Below are 12929 nucleotides of genomic sequence, written 5' to 3'. Positions count from 1 at the left end.
ATGAAACTAGGACTGCCAATTCTCAAAAACCATCTGAAAGAATATTTGTACTGTATTAAAGAGGTGTTTTTAAAATGTGGAACCATGATAATACTTGCGTATGTGATGGTTAGTATGTATTTTTTTGAATTGCATGTTACTTGTAATTTGAACTAAATGATTTTTTCTATAATTTTCCTTTACCATACACTTTGAAACACAAGGGGAAATTTATAGCTAAATTTATGTATGCCACACATACCTATACTTATGAAATATATCTAAACAGTTTACTCGTTCATGACAATAAATGCTTAACCTTTAGAAGTAAACTGTGCGATCGCAGAAATGTCAGTGGTTGAAAGGCCATCTGTTCTAGGTAGAATAATGGTCCCTTAATGACACAGCAGTCCCAACCCAGAGCCTATGAAGATGCTAGGTTACAGGGCAAAGAGGAATTAAATTTCCTGACAGAATGAAGGTTGCTAATCAGCTGATTTTGAAATACAGTGATTATTCCAGTCTCCTGACAGGCCCAATGTAATCTACAAGGGTCCCCCAAAGTTGAAAACAGTGCAGAATGTCAAAGTGTCAGAGCAATTAGGTACGAGAATTTGACTTGACTTTGTTAGTTTTGAAGATGGAAGAAAGGGGACAGGAGCCAAGGAATGCAGGTGGCCTCTAGAAGCTGGAATAGTCAAGCAGATTTTTCCCAGAGCCTCCAGAGCGAACCAACTCTGCTGACACCTTGATTTTAGCCTAGTGAGACCCATTTCAGACTTCTGATCTCCAGAACTGTATTTGCATTAAGACTGAGGTAATTTGTTAAGGCAGCAGAGAAAATTAACACATCATCCAAATGTAGCTAGCTTTTTACCCTAGAGCAAAACAACGGAAAGAAGTTTAAAGTCTTAAAGTAATACGGATCAATCCATTACTTAGTTCACACCAGGGAATTTCTATAGCGCTTACACTTGGCTTCAAGTAAATTCAAACCTTAAAAGTAATAAATGTGAATTGAAAAAATAATTAAACTATATCCATTCAATGTACTGTCATTCTTTTAATGATGAAAATGTCACAGAGTAATAAGGGGTTTTTATTTCAGTATAGGGTACAAGAAACATTTGTCAACTGAATATATTTTTACAGCCTCCAAATAGATTACTTACAAATATTTGCAAAGTTTATTCTTATGGGATTCATGTAGTTTTGTACTTGATGTAACAGTTTACAGAGATGAAAAATTAAAATAGAGCTTCTTATTAGAAAGACAACAGTATATAATTTAGCCCTTGCTACAGGTATTCAAGAAAAAAGTGGAGATATTTTTATTTGCAGTTTACTGTCGCAGGTAAGTCTCTCTTTGTTCTCTACTTCTGCTCCATTCTTCTGGTGTCACTCTAGTATGCTTATCTCCCGATAATGCTCTCTATGCACCTGCCCTCCTCTGTATGCATCCGTGCCACGGCGTCTGGGGTCGCTGCTTCTGTCCCGCCCTTCACCTGGACTGCGCCGCGGCCGCTTCCTTCCTTCTCTCGGCTGGTAACTGCCGTGGCTTCTGCTTCGGCTTCTCCGGCTCCTCTCCTCTCTCCCAGATCCTCTCTTCCCTGGACTCTGGTCATGGCTTCTGGGATTTCTGTCAGAATCAGGATGGCTCCGTTTGCTGTTCTCCCCAGAACTCTCTTGTTTTAAAAACTTAGGCTTTTCCTTGTGACTGTGACTGCAAGAATGTTCCTCATCCCGTTTTCTCTGCTGAGACTTACCCGTCGCTTCAGGATCACTGTTGTGATTCCCTGAACGCTTGATTTTCTTTCTTCTCTTCTCCTGCATTTTTGTCCCTTTGCTGTCACTCTCACTGCTGCTTTCTGAACTGTCACTAGAGGAGGAGGAGGAGGACAGTGGGGACGGGGAGGAGGAGGAGGAGGAGGAGGAGGAGGAGGAGGAGGAGGAGGGCTTGTTTTTATGTTTTTTGTGTTTACTTCTGCTCTTCTGAAGCTTTTTCTTTTTTCTATCTTTTTTCTTTTTCTTTTTTTTCTTCTCAAGTCGATCTAATTTCCTGTTATTAGGAAAAAAACAGTAATAGGCTATGTAAAAATAGTCTGTACTTTCACTGACAAATATAAAATTCTGAATAGACAATACAGTTTCTTAGAAACATTAAAAGTGGTATTCAAATACAAACACATTCTTTACTTTTATTAAACAACAAATTGTTTTCTTCCTTTTAAATTACTCAAGGCACATACACAATAAATTTAAATTTAAAAATACATTAACTGTCTCAGTATACTGTCCTCTATAGTAATGACTATTACATTTTTTTTTTTTACTGAATCAGAATTTGAAATTATATAGTATTCTACATAATCGTCACCATGGCATAAAGAAAGGTCTGTAACATTAGCTGGACCAACTGCAAACTCAAATATAAAGCTCTAATCAATGAAACATTAATTTTATGTATGTACTATTTTAAAATATGGAAATATGAAACATTACACTGTCAAAATTCAAAGGCATATTCTCCAGAAATTCAGAATAACAATATATTTTTACATTTTATAATACTCTATTTTAGTTACATAAAAGATCACATATTAGTTTTCAACAATTGTTTAGACTTATTAAATAAATAATTAGGACAATTCTACTATGGCATTATGCATTTCTAAAGAGTAATTCACATTCTCAGAAGAGTAACTGTTTATTTATAAGATATATTTGAGTTACTCTGAAATAAAAATGTCCTCACTGGATTCTGTCCAGCCATCCTCAAAACTCCACATATTGAAACAACATGAGCTCCCTCTATTGGACTCACCAGACATTTCTTAGATTCTTTAATCCTGAGGTAGACTGTTTAACATGATTCATACTTACTTTAAATTTTAGCATTTTCAGCATTCTTCATAAAATCATACAAAATTAAAGAGAGTAATACATGGCCCACAATATCTTCTAAGAACAAACTGTATATAAAGATATACAAATCTACTATGAAAAGTAAAACCTACAAATAAATCTATTTCCAAACTAAATTTTCTGTAAAGTTCAGTGACTTTGTGGTATAAGCTGAGTATATAATCTTACATCCATTTTCATATTCCTGAAAGACAAAACTATATCACTGAGGCTGAAGAATAATCAATACATCAATGTGATACATGGTTTAAGTACCTTAAACTTAGGATCAGAGATGAATATGACCCTAAAATGAAACATAAGAAAAAATGTAGTTGAATTAATTACACAGACACTTTTTAATCACCTGAGGAGTTTCTGTTTTTGTTTGGTTGTCAGTGACTTTAAAAATTCAACTTCTGGATCTTCTTCACCCTCGCTTGCAACATATTCCTAAGTCAACAAAAACATCATTAAATTGCTAGACTAGAAAACAAGTTAGTTGTCAGGAAACATTTACAAATAAGTATTATATTAGGGACACACTGTTGATGAGTATGACATTTTAGACTGGAAGGTGGAATTCAAAAACTTTTGTAGTCTACCTGCCAAGGAGGATCATAACGGCCTAAGAGATTAAGATGACTGCTTTATCAGGAGAGGACGATAGAGAAACACAGACAAAATATTTAACGCATGGCTTCCACTCTCTCTCATTTTTTTTTTTTAACCTTTCTCCACTTTTATTTTTTTTTAAACTTATTTATTTTTAATTGGAGGATAATGGCTTTACAATTCTCTCTTAAGTTTGAATTTAAACACTTGTGAGTTTAAATATTTTCTGTTTAATTTAATGAAACATAAAACCCAGGAAGAACACGAGCTCTACAGGAAGGTCAAAACACCCACACTTTTTGCCTTTATAATTCCAACAGTACATTATTAAACATATTAAACAGTACACATACATAATAAATGGGCTTCTCTGGTGGCTTAGAGCTCTCTGGTATTCTAGGTAAAGAATCTGCCTGTAATGCGGAAGACACGGGTTTGATCCCTGGGTGGGAAAGATCTCCTGGAGAGGGGAACAGCAACCCACTCCAGTATTTTTGCCTGGAGAATCCCACTGTTAGAGGAGACTGGCGGGCTACAGTTCATGGACTTGCAAAGATTAGGACACGGCTGCGACTAACACTTCACTCCACTTTATACATAGTAGACAGGTTACACGTACAATCCCTAGCAATGTCTGGGATGGAATGTGACTCTCTCAGAGCAGCACAAGTTTATGCCAGTGGGAGTCTGGGATTTAGTCTCAGCTCTGTCTCTCAATAGCCACATGATCTTAGGGAAATCACTTAACTTCTGTGGGCTCCAGTTTCCTCATTAAATGAAATAAATGATTTATATTAGAACATCTACAACCCTTTAAACTCAACTATTTCTGGATCTATGTACAGTTTAATCAAGTAACTGTTTAAAATACTCTCCATTATTTTGAGGGGTTTGCTTTTATACACTTCTTCTCATTGGTTCTGTTTAATATCACTTCAGGCTAAGTTAGCAGGAAGGAAAAAGTAACAGCCTTATCACCAGATCAGTTAGGTATTTTATCCACAAAAACCCAGAGAAGCAGTTTCCTTTATTAAAATATAGGTTTAAAAACAACTTCTCGTTTAGGCTAAAATAATAAAGAAGCAAAATCAAGATGTATTTGAGGCATTTTCTTTGCTCTATCTTGCCTTCCTATGGATATATGCATATTGGAAAACATTAAGTAGCAATTCACAAGCAATCACATTTAGATTTATAGACATTTTCAGCTTACTGATAAAAAGATCATTACCTGTGATGGATCATTTGCGGTCAAGTTTCTCCCCAGTACATTTCGTTTCAGTGCAAACCCACTGTTTCTCATCTCCGCTATTAGCTCCGAGGGGTGCATCGATGGCCCTGTTCACAAAAATCACAGTTTGAATGTATCATTTATATCTCTCTACCTTTTTCGGACTCCACAGTAGGAATGTAGTTGAAGCTTTGTTAAATAAAATCACAGCTAAATCAACTCAATAATCTTCTGCTGAGCAAATAATCAGATATGATTTTCTAAAACAGCAGTCTGGAGATTCAGAATAGAAAATAATTGCATTTTTCTTTACGTGCTAGGGGACTCTCTTCTTATGTAACTTTGTCATATTGAAAAAGATACACTTAAATGTTATCTTCTTGGTAGTTTTTAGTATAAAATCAAAGCAAAATGATAAAAAAGACTGCAATTAAATTTTTAATAGTTATTCTCTCAGTAAGAATTTAAAAAGAGATACTTTTAAAGGTACATGAGCAATTTAATATTCTAGTTTCCAATTCAAAATTTCTAACCCTTATCTATCAAATACCAATACTGAATACATTGCCACGTGGTTGCTAACTCACACACACACACACACACACACACACATATATGCTATCAGTAACCATCAAATACTTTAGTTATAATCTTGCACATATACATACCCAGAGTTTGAAGCTTCTAGTCATTAGTTTGGGGTTGGTGACAAGCAGTTTTAGGCTGGTTATATGTGTGTATGTGTTATATTTTCTACAAGCTGTTGTTTGCACTTTAGCAAAATCCCCGAACTTTTTGAAAAGTGAGCTTGTTTTGGTAACATAATATGCTCTAAAGACAAATAATATGGGCTAAACACAGATATAATTAAAAATAAAAAAATTTTAAACATCTGTACTCTTCCCTCAAACATTATTATATTTATGTAAGATAAGAGAGACTCTTTCCTCCTTCTTTTGCATATTCCAGTTTCACTTTGTTTTCCCTTCCGGCAGCAAATAATGACATTTCATGGAAGGTTTTAGAAGTTTCTGGCCTAAATCATTACATTGGCTCCAATGAACTACACTGGACAATGTATCTGGAATACAGGGAAGAATAGGACAGTTCCTGCCAACAAGGAATTCATATGGGAAGTTGGGAAGATGGAGAAACACTCAGAAACTGACATTCTAGTTTGCTGATTGAGTATGTCATCTAATTTCTTTACTCTTTTAACTGCTCTCTTGGTCTTTTAACTACTGATACTTATTTGCAAGCTCACATGTTACCATAAAACGCAAAAGGAAATAGGCAATACAATTTAAATCTGTTCTCTTGTCAGTAGCATCTTTGGTAAAAAGTTTGGTCAGACAAGTTCAGGTGTAGGTCAATAACTCTTATTGGACTCTGGGCTTTACCATTCTATCCATATTAGTAAAAACAATTGAAAGTTGCCTATAGGTATTAGGGAGATAATTAGAAAAACTGCCTATTATTGGAGTATGGGAAGTATTAATAATGTGATGCTTTAATTTATTGGGGGAAAAAGCCTTATTTATTGAAAACAAAAACATCACAAAGCAGTGCCTTTGACTGATATATTTCATTTTAAAACAACATGATTTTTTGTTTTTTCTTTTATACAATTAGTTCCTGTGGATTACTTTAATGACTTTGAGAAAAATTATTCAGTTTGGTTGATAATATCGATAATAAGATGGTAAGTAAAAAACTGAATTTTAAATATTAGTATGGATTGCCTCTAAATGGCACTGAAGTGCTAATACAATAGCTTTAAATTAATTATAGAGTGTTCACTTTTTGGTGCCTTCTCAAATTTCACATGTAGAAACATAATTTTATAAAGTAGAAAATGTCTTTCCTGAAGTGTCAAAACTACATTTCTTTGTCAACAACTTTTTAGATGTTAAATGAATTCAGAAAGCAAACATGTTAAGAATTAGGATAAAAAGCACTCCAGTGAAGGGCTAAAGAGTTTTGGCCATTATGATGAGAGGGTACTGATTTCATCAGTTTTCATCAAAAGATGGGTAATTTTAATAAAATGTATTAGAAAACATGCTTAAAATTTTTTCATTATAGTACTTCCAACCACTTCAAGAAAATGATCTCTTTTTCCCCAGGCTGACAGAGATTATACAGACTATGAAACAAAAATTACTCTTCCATCACTTATATTTCTCTAAAGTCTTAACTGAGATTTTATAGTACATATGCCCAGTGCGTACTTCCACACTGTAAGACTCTAAATACAGTGATTAGTGAAGAATCTAACAGTACTCAATAAATAAAATAACTATTTTTTTTTCAGTAGCTATAACCATTTAGGATTTTATATATATATATATATATATTTTTTTTTTTATAAAAAATGCTCTTGATAGTAACATTTTTCAAAATCCAGACTTATTCCCTTCATTTGGTACTTAAACTTTCTCCTTCTATCATCACAAGTTCTAGGTTTAAAAGATGTTGACATATCAAGTTTAACTAAGATATATTTAGCAAGATATCTTTATACTTTCATGTTTTTGTGATAGTGGCTGGGTAGAGCTAAACTGACGGACACGACTCCAGCTGAGAGCTCAAACTTTAATTGATATGATAGATTATACAGATACGTTTAAAAGACAGATTTTACAAATATGTTCAAATGCAAAATGATTACTTTTTTTGGATATCTTAATAATTTAAATTACACATGTAGCTGGGCTTTAGGAATGTGTGGTTTGCTCTTAAATTTGCCATGGCAGAATGATTCTAGAGAACTCAGAAAAAAGGGCTTCTGCTGCTGCTGCTAAGTCGCTTCAGTTGTGTCTGACTCTGTGTGACCCCATAGACGGCAGCCCACCAGACTCCTCTGTCCCTGGGATTCTCCAGGCAAGAATTCTGGAGTGGGTTGCCATTTTCTTCTCCAATGCATGCGTGCATGCTAAGTCACTTCAGTCACGCCCGACTATGTGCGACCCCATAGACGGCAGCCCACCAGGCTCCTCTGTCCACAGGACGCTCTAAGCAAGAATATTGGAGCGGATTGTCATTTCCTTCTCCAAGAAAAAAGGGCATTTGTTTTAAAATGTAGATTTGTGAGAGATCCTTTCTAGATCACTTCAGCCAGGCTGGGTTAAGCCTCCGTAGCCTGAAAACCAGTGTTCCAAATTAGAAAAGCAGGTCCGTGGAAGAAACTGTTTTCAGCATTCATTAATTTTGCAAACTTGCTTTGCTATGATATGTGGGTAAATATCAAAATACTGATTGTGACTATAGTATGCAGTTCTATGTCCTGATTAGACCCAGACTTTATTCTACTAGAAAAATACCATGAAGTCAATGTCACAGAAAAAAATTCTGAAGGCAAATTATATTGTATTAAAATCATGTTTGTGAAGGGTTTAATTTGTTCATTAAGAGCATTCATTTTTATAGAACTAACAAAAGCAACAGAAGGTAAAAAATCTTCTGTAGTAAAATAGGTATTTTATCAGAGAATAATACAGGAATCAAAAGGGCTGGCTGTGAGAAAGGCCCTATTGGTGACTTCACAACTAGAGGACGGTAGTCCCAGGTGAATGCCACACACTGCACAGGAGGAACACTAATGCTAAAGGCAGAGATACTTCCTGTGTTTCACTGTTAACCTAGGTCCATCTGCTTTTCCTAAGACAGAGGCATCTTCCTTTCAAAATTCATCATTCCTTTCAAACAAAGCATTTCTTCTACTATTTTACGGCATCCAGTGGGAAAAGAGAGGACACTGAGTTCTAGGTTAAGAATAGCTGTATTAGAAATACTTTGCCCTCCTTCCCTCAAATACACTAATTTAATTTATAGGATGCTACTGTTTACTGGGGCACTGAACACCACCAACTGTTTGCTGGGACTAAAACGCTATTCCTAGAGTGAATATAATTTTGTTTGCAATGACAAGGGTGATCAATTTTTTTCCTTCTTGTTCTGTGTATTTTAACTTTATATAATGAAAAAAATCTCAAACCTAGAGAGAATAATGTAAAGAGCTCTATATACTCACACAGCCTCAACAATTATCAATATTTTACCATTCTTGTTTTATTTACTACCTCCAAGTATTTTTCTCCCTCACCTTCTCTCTTTTTGAGGTATAAATGACCCATCTTCAATCTCTTTTAATCTAAAAAAAGTAGCCATTTTTCCTCCTTATGCTCCCTTTATTGCTATTCATTTGTTCAAGAAACTGGGTCATTTTTCCTGCAGAATTTCCCCCATTCTGGGCAATGATGTCATTTAATATGTTCTTTTGACCTTTGTATTTCCTGTAAATTAGCAGTTAGATCTAAAGGCTTATTATTCAACTATCTGGGTATTTTATAACACATACTTTAGGGGAATAATGGAAGGTTTTCTAAAGTTTGGATTCAGGAAGATGACACCTGAAAACAAACACATTTTTGCTAACGAACTAGACTAAGGAAAAAAGGCTGAGACTTCAACTTGGTATGGTCTTGGTTTCACCATGTTATTTACTGTGGTTTATTTACTAACAGTGACATAAACCTTAAAAATGTATATGTTTGAAAATAAACCCCCAAACACATCACAAATAAATTATGATTCTTATTTCCATGTAAAGTACGACATTTATTTCTTCTTTCTTTCTTGAAGTTAAACTGACTATATATTGTGAAAAATCCACACTCCCTGTCACTAAATGTAAAAAGGACACTTAGAAACACTAGTTATGTATGTGATCAAGAGGGAGAATTATCAAAATTATCTTATACTTGTATTTTATTCCTAATATTACCTAACCTTTTTGCTTTAAAGAAAGCTTATAGAAAGTTATCTTTAAAAAAGACTGAAAAGGGGGGCACAGTAGGAGCGTGCAGCACACGTCCCAGGGAAAAAGTGAACAAAGCTATTAATAAAGTGTGTGGGTGATTTTTATTTATACAGATGAGAATGTTTTATGTATGATTTTCTAAAGGTTATGCAAGAACCAATTGTACTGAATTGTAATAAAACTGCTCCATACTGGGAATTTTCCTGACACATTGCCAGTTCATCTTAGTGGAGGTTAGAAACAATAGGGTTTTTTACTGCCCTTATCCAAGTTCATACTGAAGAAAGCTAATCTGATCTCTATTAAGACATACAATACAAAGGAAAAATTAAACATTTCATTTTTGTCTGTGTGTCTGGAAAATACACAAAAGCAAGGAAAGTGAAACTGCTCTTATTGTATGCTAGTGAAAAACACTGTATTAAAAACAACCTTGCCTTACAGAATCAATAATGTTAAAGATATTTGAGTTTCATTTGATTATATCTTTACATTTTCAACTGAATTTACATGCAGGTATTTCAGTGATGATACATCTATCACTAAACATTATAATAAAGTGATAAAGATAATAAAGTGAATTCACAGTCCTAGAGAACAAAGAAAAATCATTTGTGTTGTGATGAATATGAAGTATTAGAAGTCAGCACTAAGTTCTAAAGAAGTTATGAGAGTATGAACACTCTTGAAAAGAAATGCATCCATGAACTTCAAAAACATTATGTTGAGTCAAAGAAGCCAGACACAGAAGAACACATATCGGATGAGTCCATCTATATGAAGATCATGAACAGGTAAAAGTAACATGGGATTAGAAATTAGAGTGGTAGTTGTAAGTGGAAGAGGCCGACTGGAAAGGGGACTGAAGGGTATTTACTAGGTGATGACAATGCTCTATGCTCTATATCTTGTTGGAGAAATTCATTACATGGATGCATACATTTGTCAAATTCAAACTAAATTTAAGACCAGTGAATTTTACTTAAAAATAAATCAAGTCAGTCAACAGTGGAGCTTTCCTGGTGGCTCAGCAGTAAAGAAACTGCCTGCCAATGCAGGAGACACCAGTTTGATCCCTGGGTGGGGAAAATCCCCTGGAGAAGAAAACAGCAAGCCACTCCAGTATTTTTGCCTGGAAATCCCATGGACAGAGCAGCCTGGTGGGCTACAGTCCAAGGTGTTGCAAAGAGTTGGATACAACTTAGTGACTAACAACCACGAACAACAACATTCAAAAGTAATTACTGAATGACTAAGTTACCATATACTTTCACTACATTTCTAAACGAGGTCTCTCTAAAACTATGGAGAGACCCCTGCATAAGGAATTGTAATTTTACATAGAAAGTGATTTTGCAAGTCAATATTAAGTATTACTGAGGGCTTATTATTTTATCTCACTAGGTACTTGAGAAATAAAGAACAGAGAACTTGGTTTTTGCTTTCAATCTTTTTGGGAAAGTTAGTTCATACAAAAGAATAGGAAATATATAAATCGTAAATTTGTGCTATACATTCAGAGAATAAGATGATAAATAAGATAATGTTTAGTATAGTTAACAAAGCCTAACTAATTAGTCACTAACTAAACTATTATTTACTAAGCATGTACATTGTGCAAAGCATTGGGAATACACAGATAAATGAGATACAGTACCTATTTCAGAAAAGCAATACTTCCTAGGAAAGAATTAGAAAGTGAGTTTGACTTTCAAACTCTTAATATAAGATTTAGGAAAAGGTAAAACATAGGCATTTTAAATAAATGGAATGTGATGAAGATTCATGTTTGGGTAGAATTATTTCTAGGTAGGCAGACTACCTAGACCAGGTAGACTACATATCATTCATTCTCCTTTTCCCAGGTAATCACGAATTTCCTTTACTTGACGTCGACAGACCTTGAGTAGATGGAATGATATTAACGGGAAGAGTCATGTAAAAGAGTTATGACTGCAATCTGAGAATCATTAACACCCCTTTGAGATGGGAGGTGTAGCCTCCACTAGCCTCACACATGCCTTTTAACACAGAGCTGAGCCATTTACTGACAGAACTGGACTGCAATTAATTTGTTAATATCAATGGAATTTTAAGGCACAGCCGCTCTAACAACAAATTTAATCACTGAATTATACCAGTGCTTATAGACAGTTCAAAATTACTCATTGGTCAAGAGCATTAATCTGACCTTTTAAATACTAGGAACTGACAAGTTTTACTGGTTGCCCTTTGGTAACCATACAGTTTTGTTTCCTATGTCTGTGAGTCTATTTCTGTTTTGTAAATAAGTTCATGCTATTTTTGTAGATTTCACATAGATGATATCATATTTGTCTCCCTGTGTTTACTTCCCTTAGTATAATCTGTGTCCATCCATATGCTGCAAAGAGCATTATTTTATTCTTTTTTATGGCTGAATAATGACCAACAAGGGCTTAATTTTCAAAATATACAAAGGGTTCACACAACTCAATAACAAAAAAACCCACACAACTACATATTAAAGAAGAGAAGAAATGGTGTCTAACCTTCCTTCTTTATTTTGAGGTCAACCCTTTATTTATTAGTTTCAGTATCTGCCTACTTGAGGAGCTTAGCTTTAAAGAGATTCTGGTAATACTTTTCCTGCAGTAGAATTATGTTGAAGGATTTAAGAAAAAGTTCTGCCATCAGATGTAATGCTGTCTCAGTGGCTATGATGGGAGGATTCAACTTCTTCACAGCATTACACAAAAGAATTCAGTAACAGATACAGTGGGATAGGCCAGATGGTCAACTGAGTTTATCATCTTTCTAAAGAAAATCACTTCAGCATGCTCCTAGGTGTCTTTCTAGTACAAGCTTATGATCAGACAATTATTTTGTTAAATTTCCCAAACATGTTCTCAAGCAACAAAACTTCCTCCCACACGAAAGGTGATGGAAAGATGGAGGAGCAGCGTGTGGGAGCTCTGCTGCAGAAAATGCTATCAGTGCCACAGCTTAGTGTAACTTTCAAGAAAAACCCAATCAAATCTTAGGGGAAATAAGGCAAGGAAAAGAGTACTGACATGCAAAGAAATGTTTGCAACAAGTATGATACCTCAATTTAAGCTACTTGTTAATTTTCATATTGTTTAAACACACTAAAAGCCTTTGGCATAAACAAGAATGGATAGAGACACTTGAAACATTAAGTATCAAACATCATTTTGGCTGTTAGAGGTACGGCTGGACCTCTTATTTAGGCATTAATACAGAGAAAGAAATTTTGTGTATGTCAACAATATCCAGTGACACCATTTTGAACTTAAAATTTAGTTTTATTAGAAATGTGAGACTTACCATGGTATCATGGACTGTAACCTACTAGCCTTCTCCATCCGTGGGATTCTC

The 12929-nt window shown here is 34.7% G+C and overlaps 1 protein-coding gene across 1 annotated transcript in view; it reads right to left on the bottom strand.

Moving 5' to 3' along the window:
- Positions 1-1089: 1089 nt before the first annotated feature.
- CIR1 (corepressor interacting with RBPJ, CIR1) overlaps positions 1090-12929 on the bottom strand; it is a 36905-nt gene continuing 25065 nt past the window's right edge. The window contains exons 8-10 of the mRNA XM_068968572.1: positions 4730-4836; positions 3251-3336; positions 1090-2038 (exon numbers count right to left, since the gene is read on the bottom strand). Coding sequence (XP_068824673.1) covers positions 1378-2038; positions 3251-3336; positions 4730-4836 — 854 coding nt within the window. The 3' untranslated portion in view covers positions 1090-1377. The remainder of the gene's footprint in view (positions 2039-3250; positions 3337-4729; positions 4837-12929) is intronic.

The sequence above is a fragment of the Capricornis sumatraensis genome, chromosome 3 (assembly GCF_032405125.1).
Source record: "Capricornis sumatraensis isolate serow.1 chromosome 3, serow.2, whole genome shotgun sequence".
Classification (NCBI taxonomy): Eukaryota; Metazoa; Chordata; class Mammalia; order Artiodactyla; family Bovidae; genus Capricornis; species Capricornis sumatraensis.
This window is presented reverse-complemented; position numbering and strand designations above follow the sequence as displayed.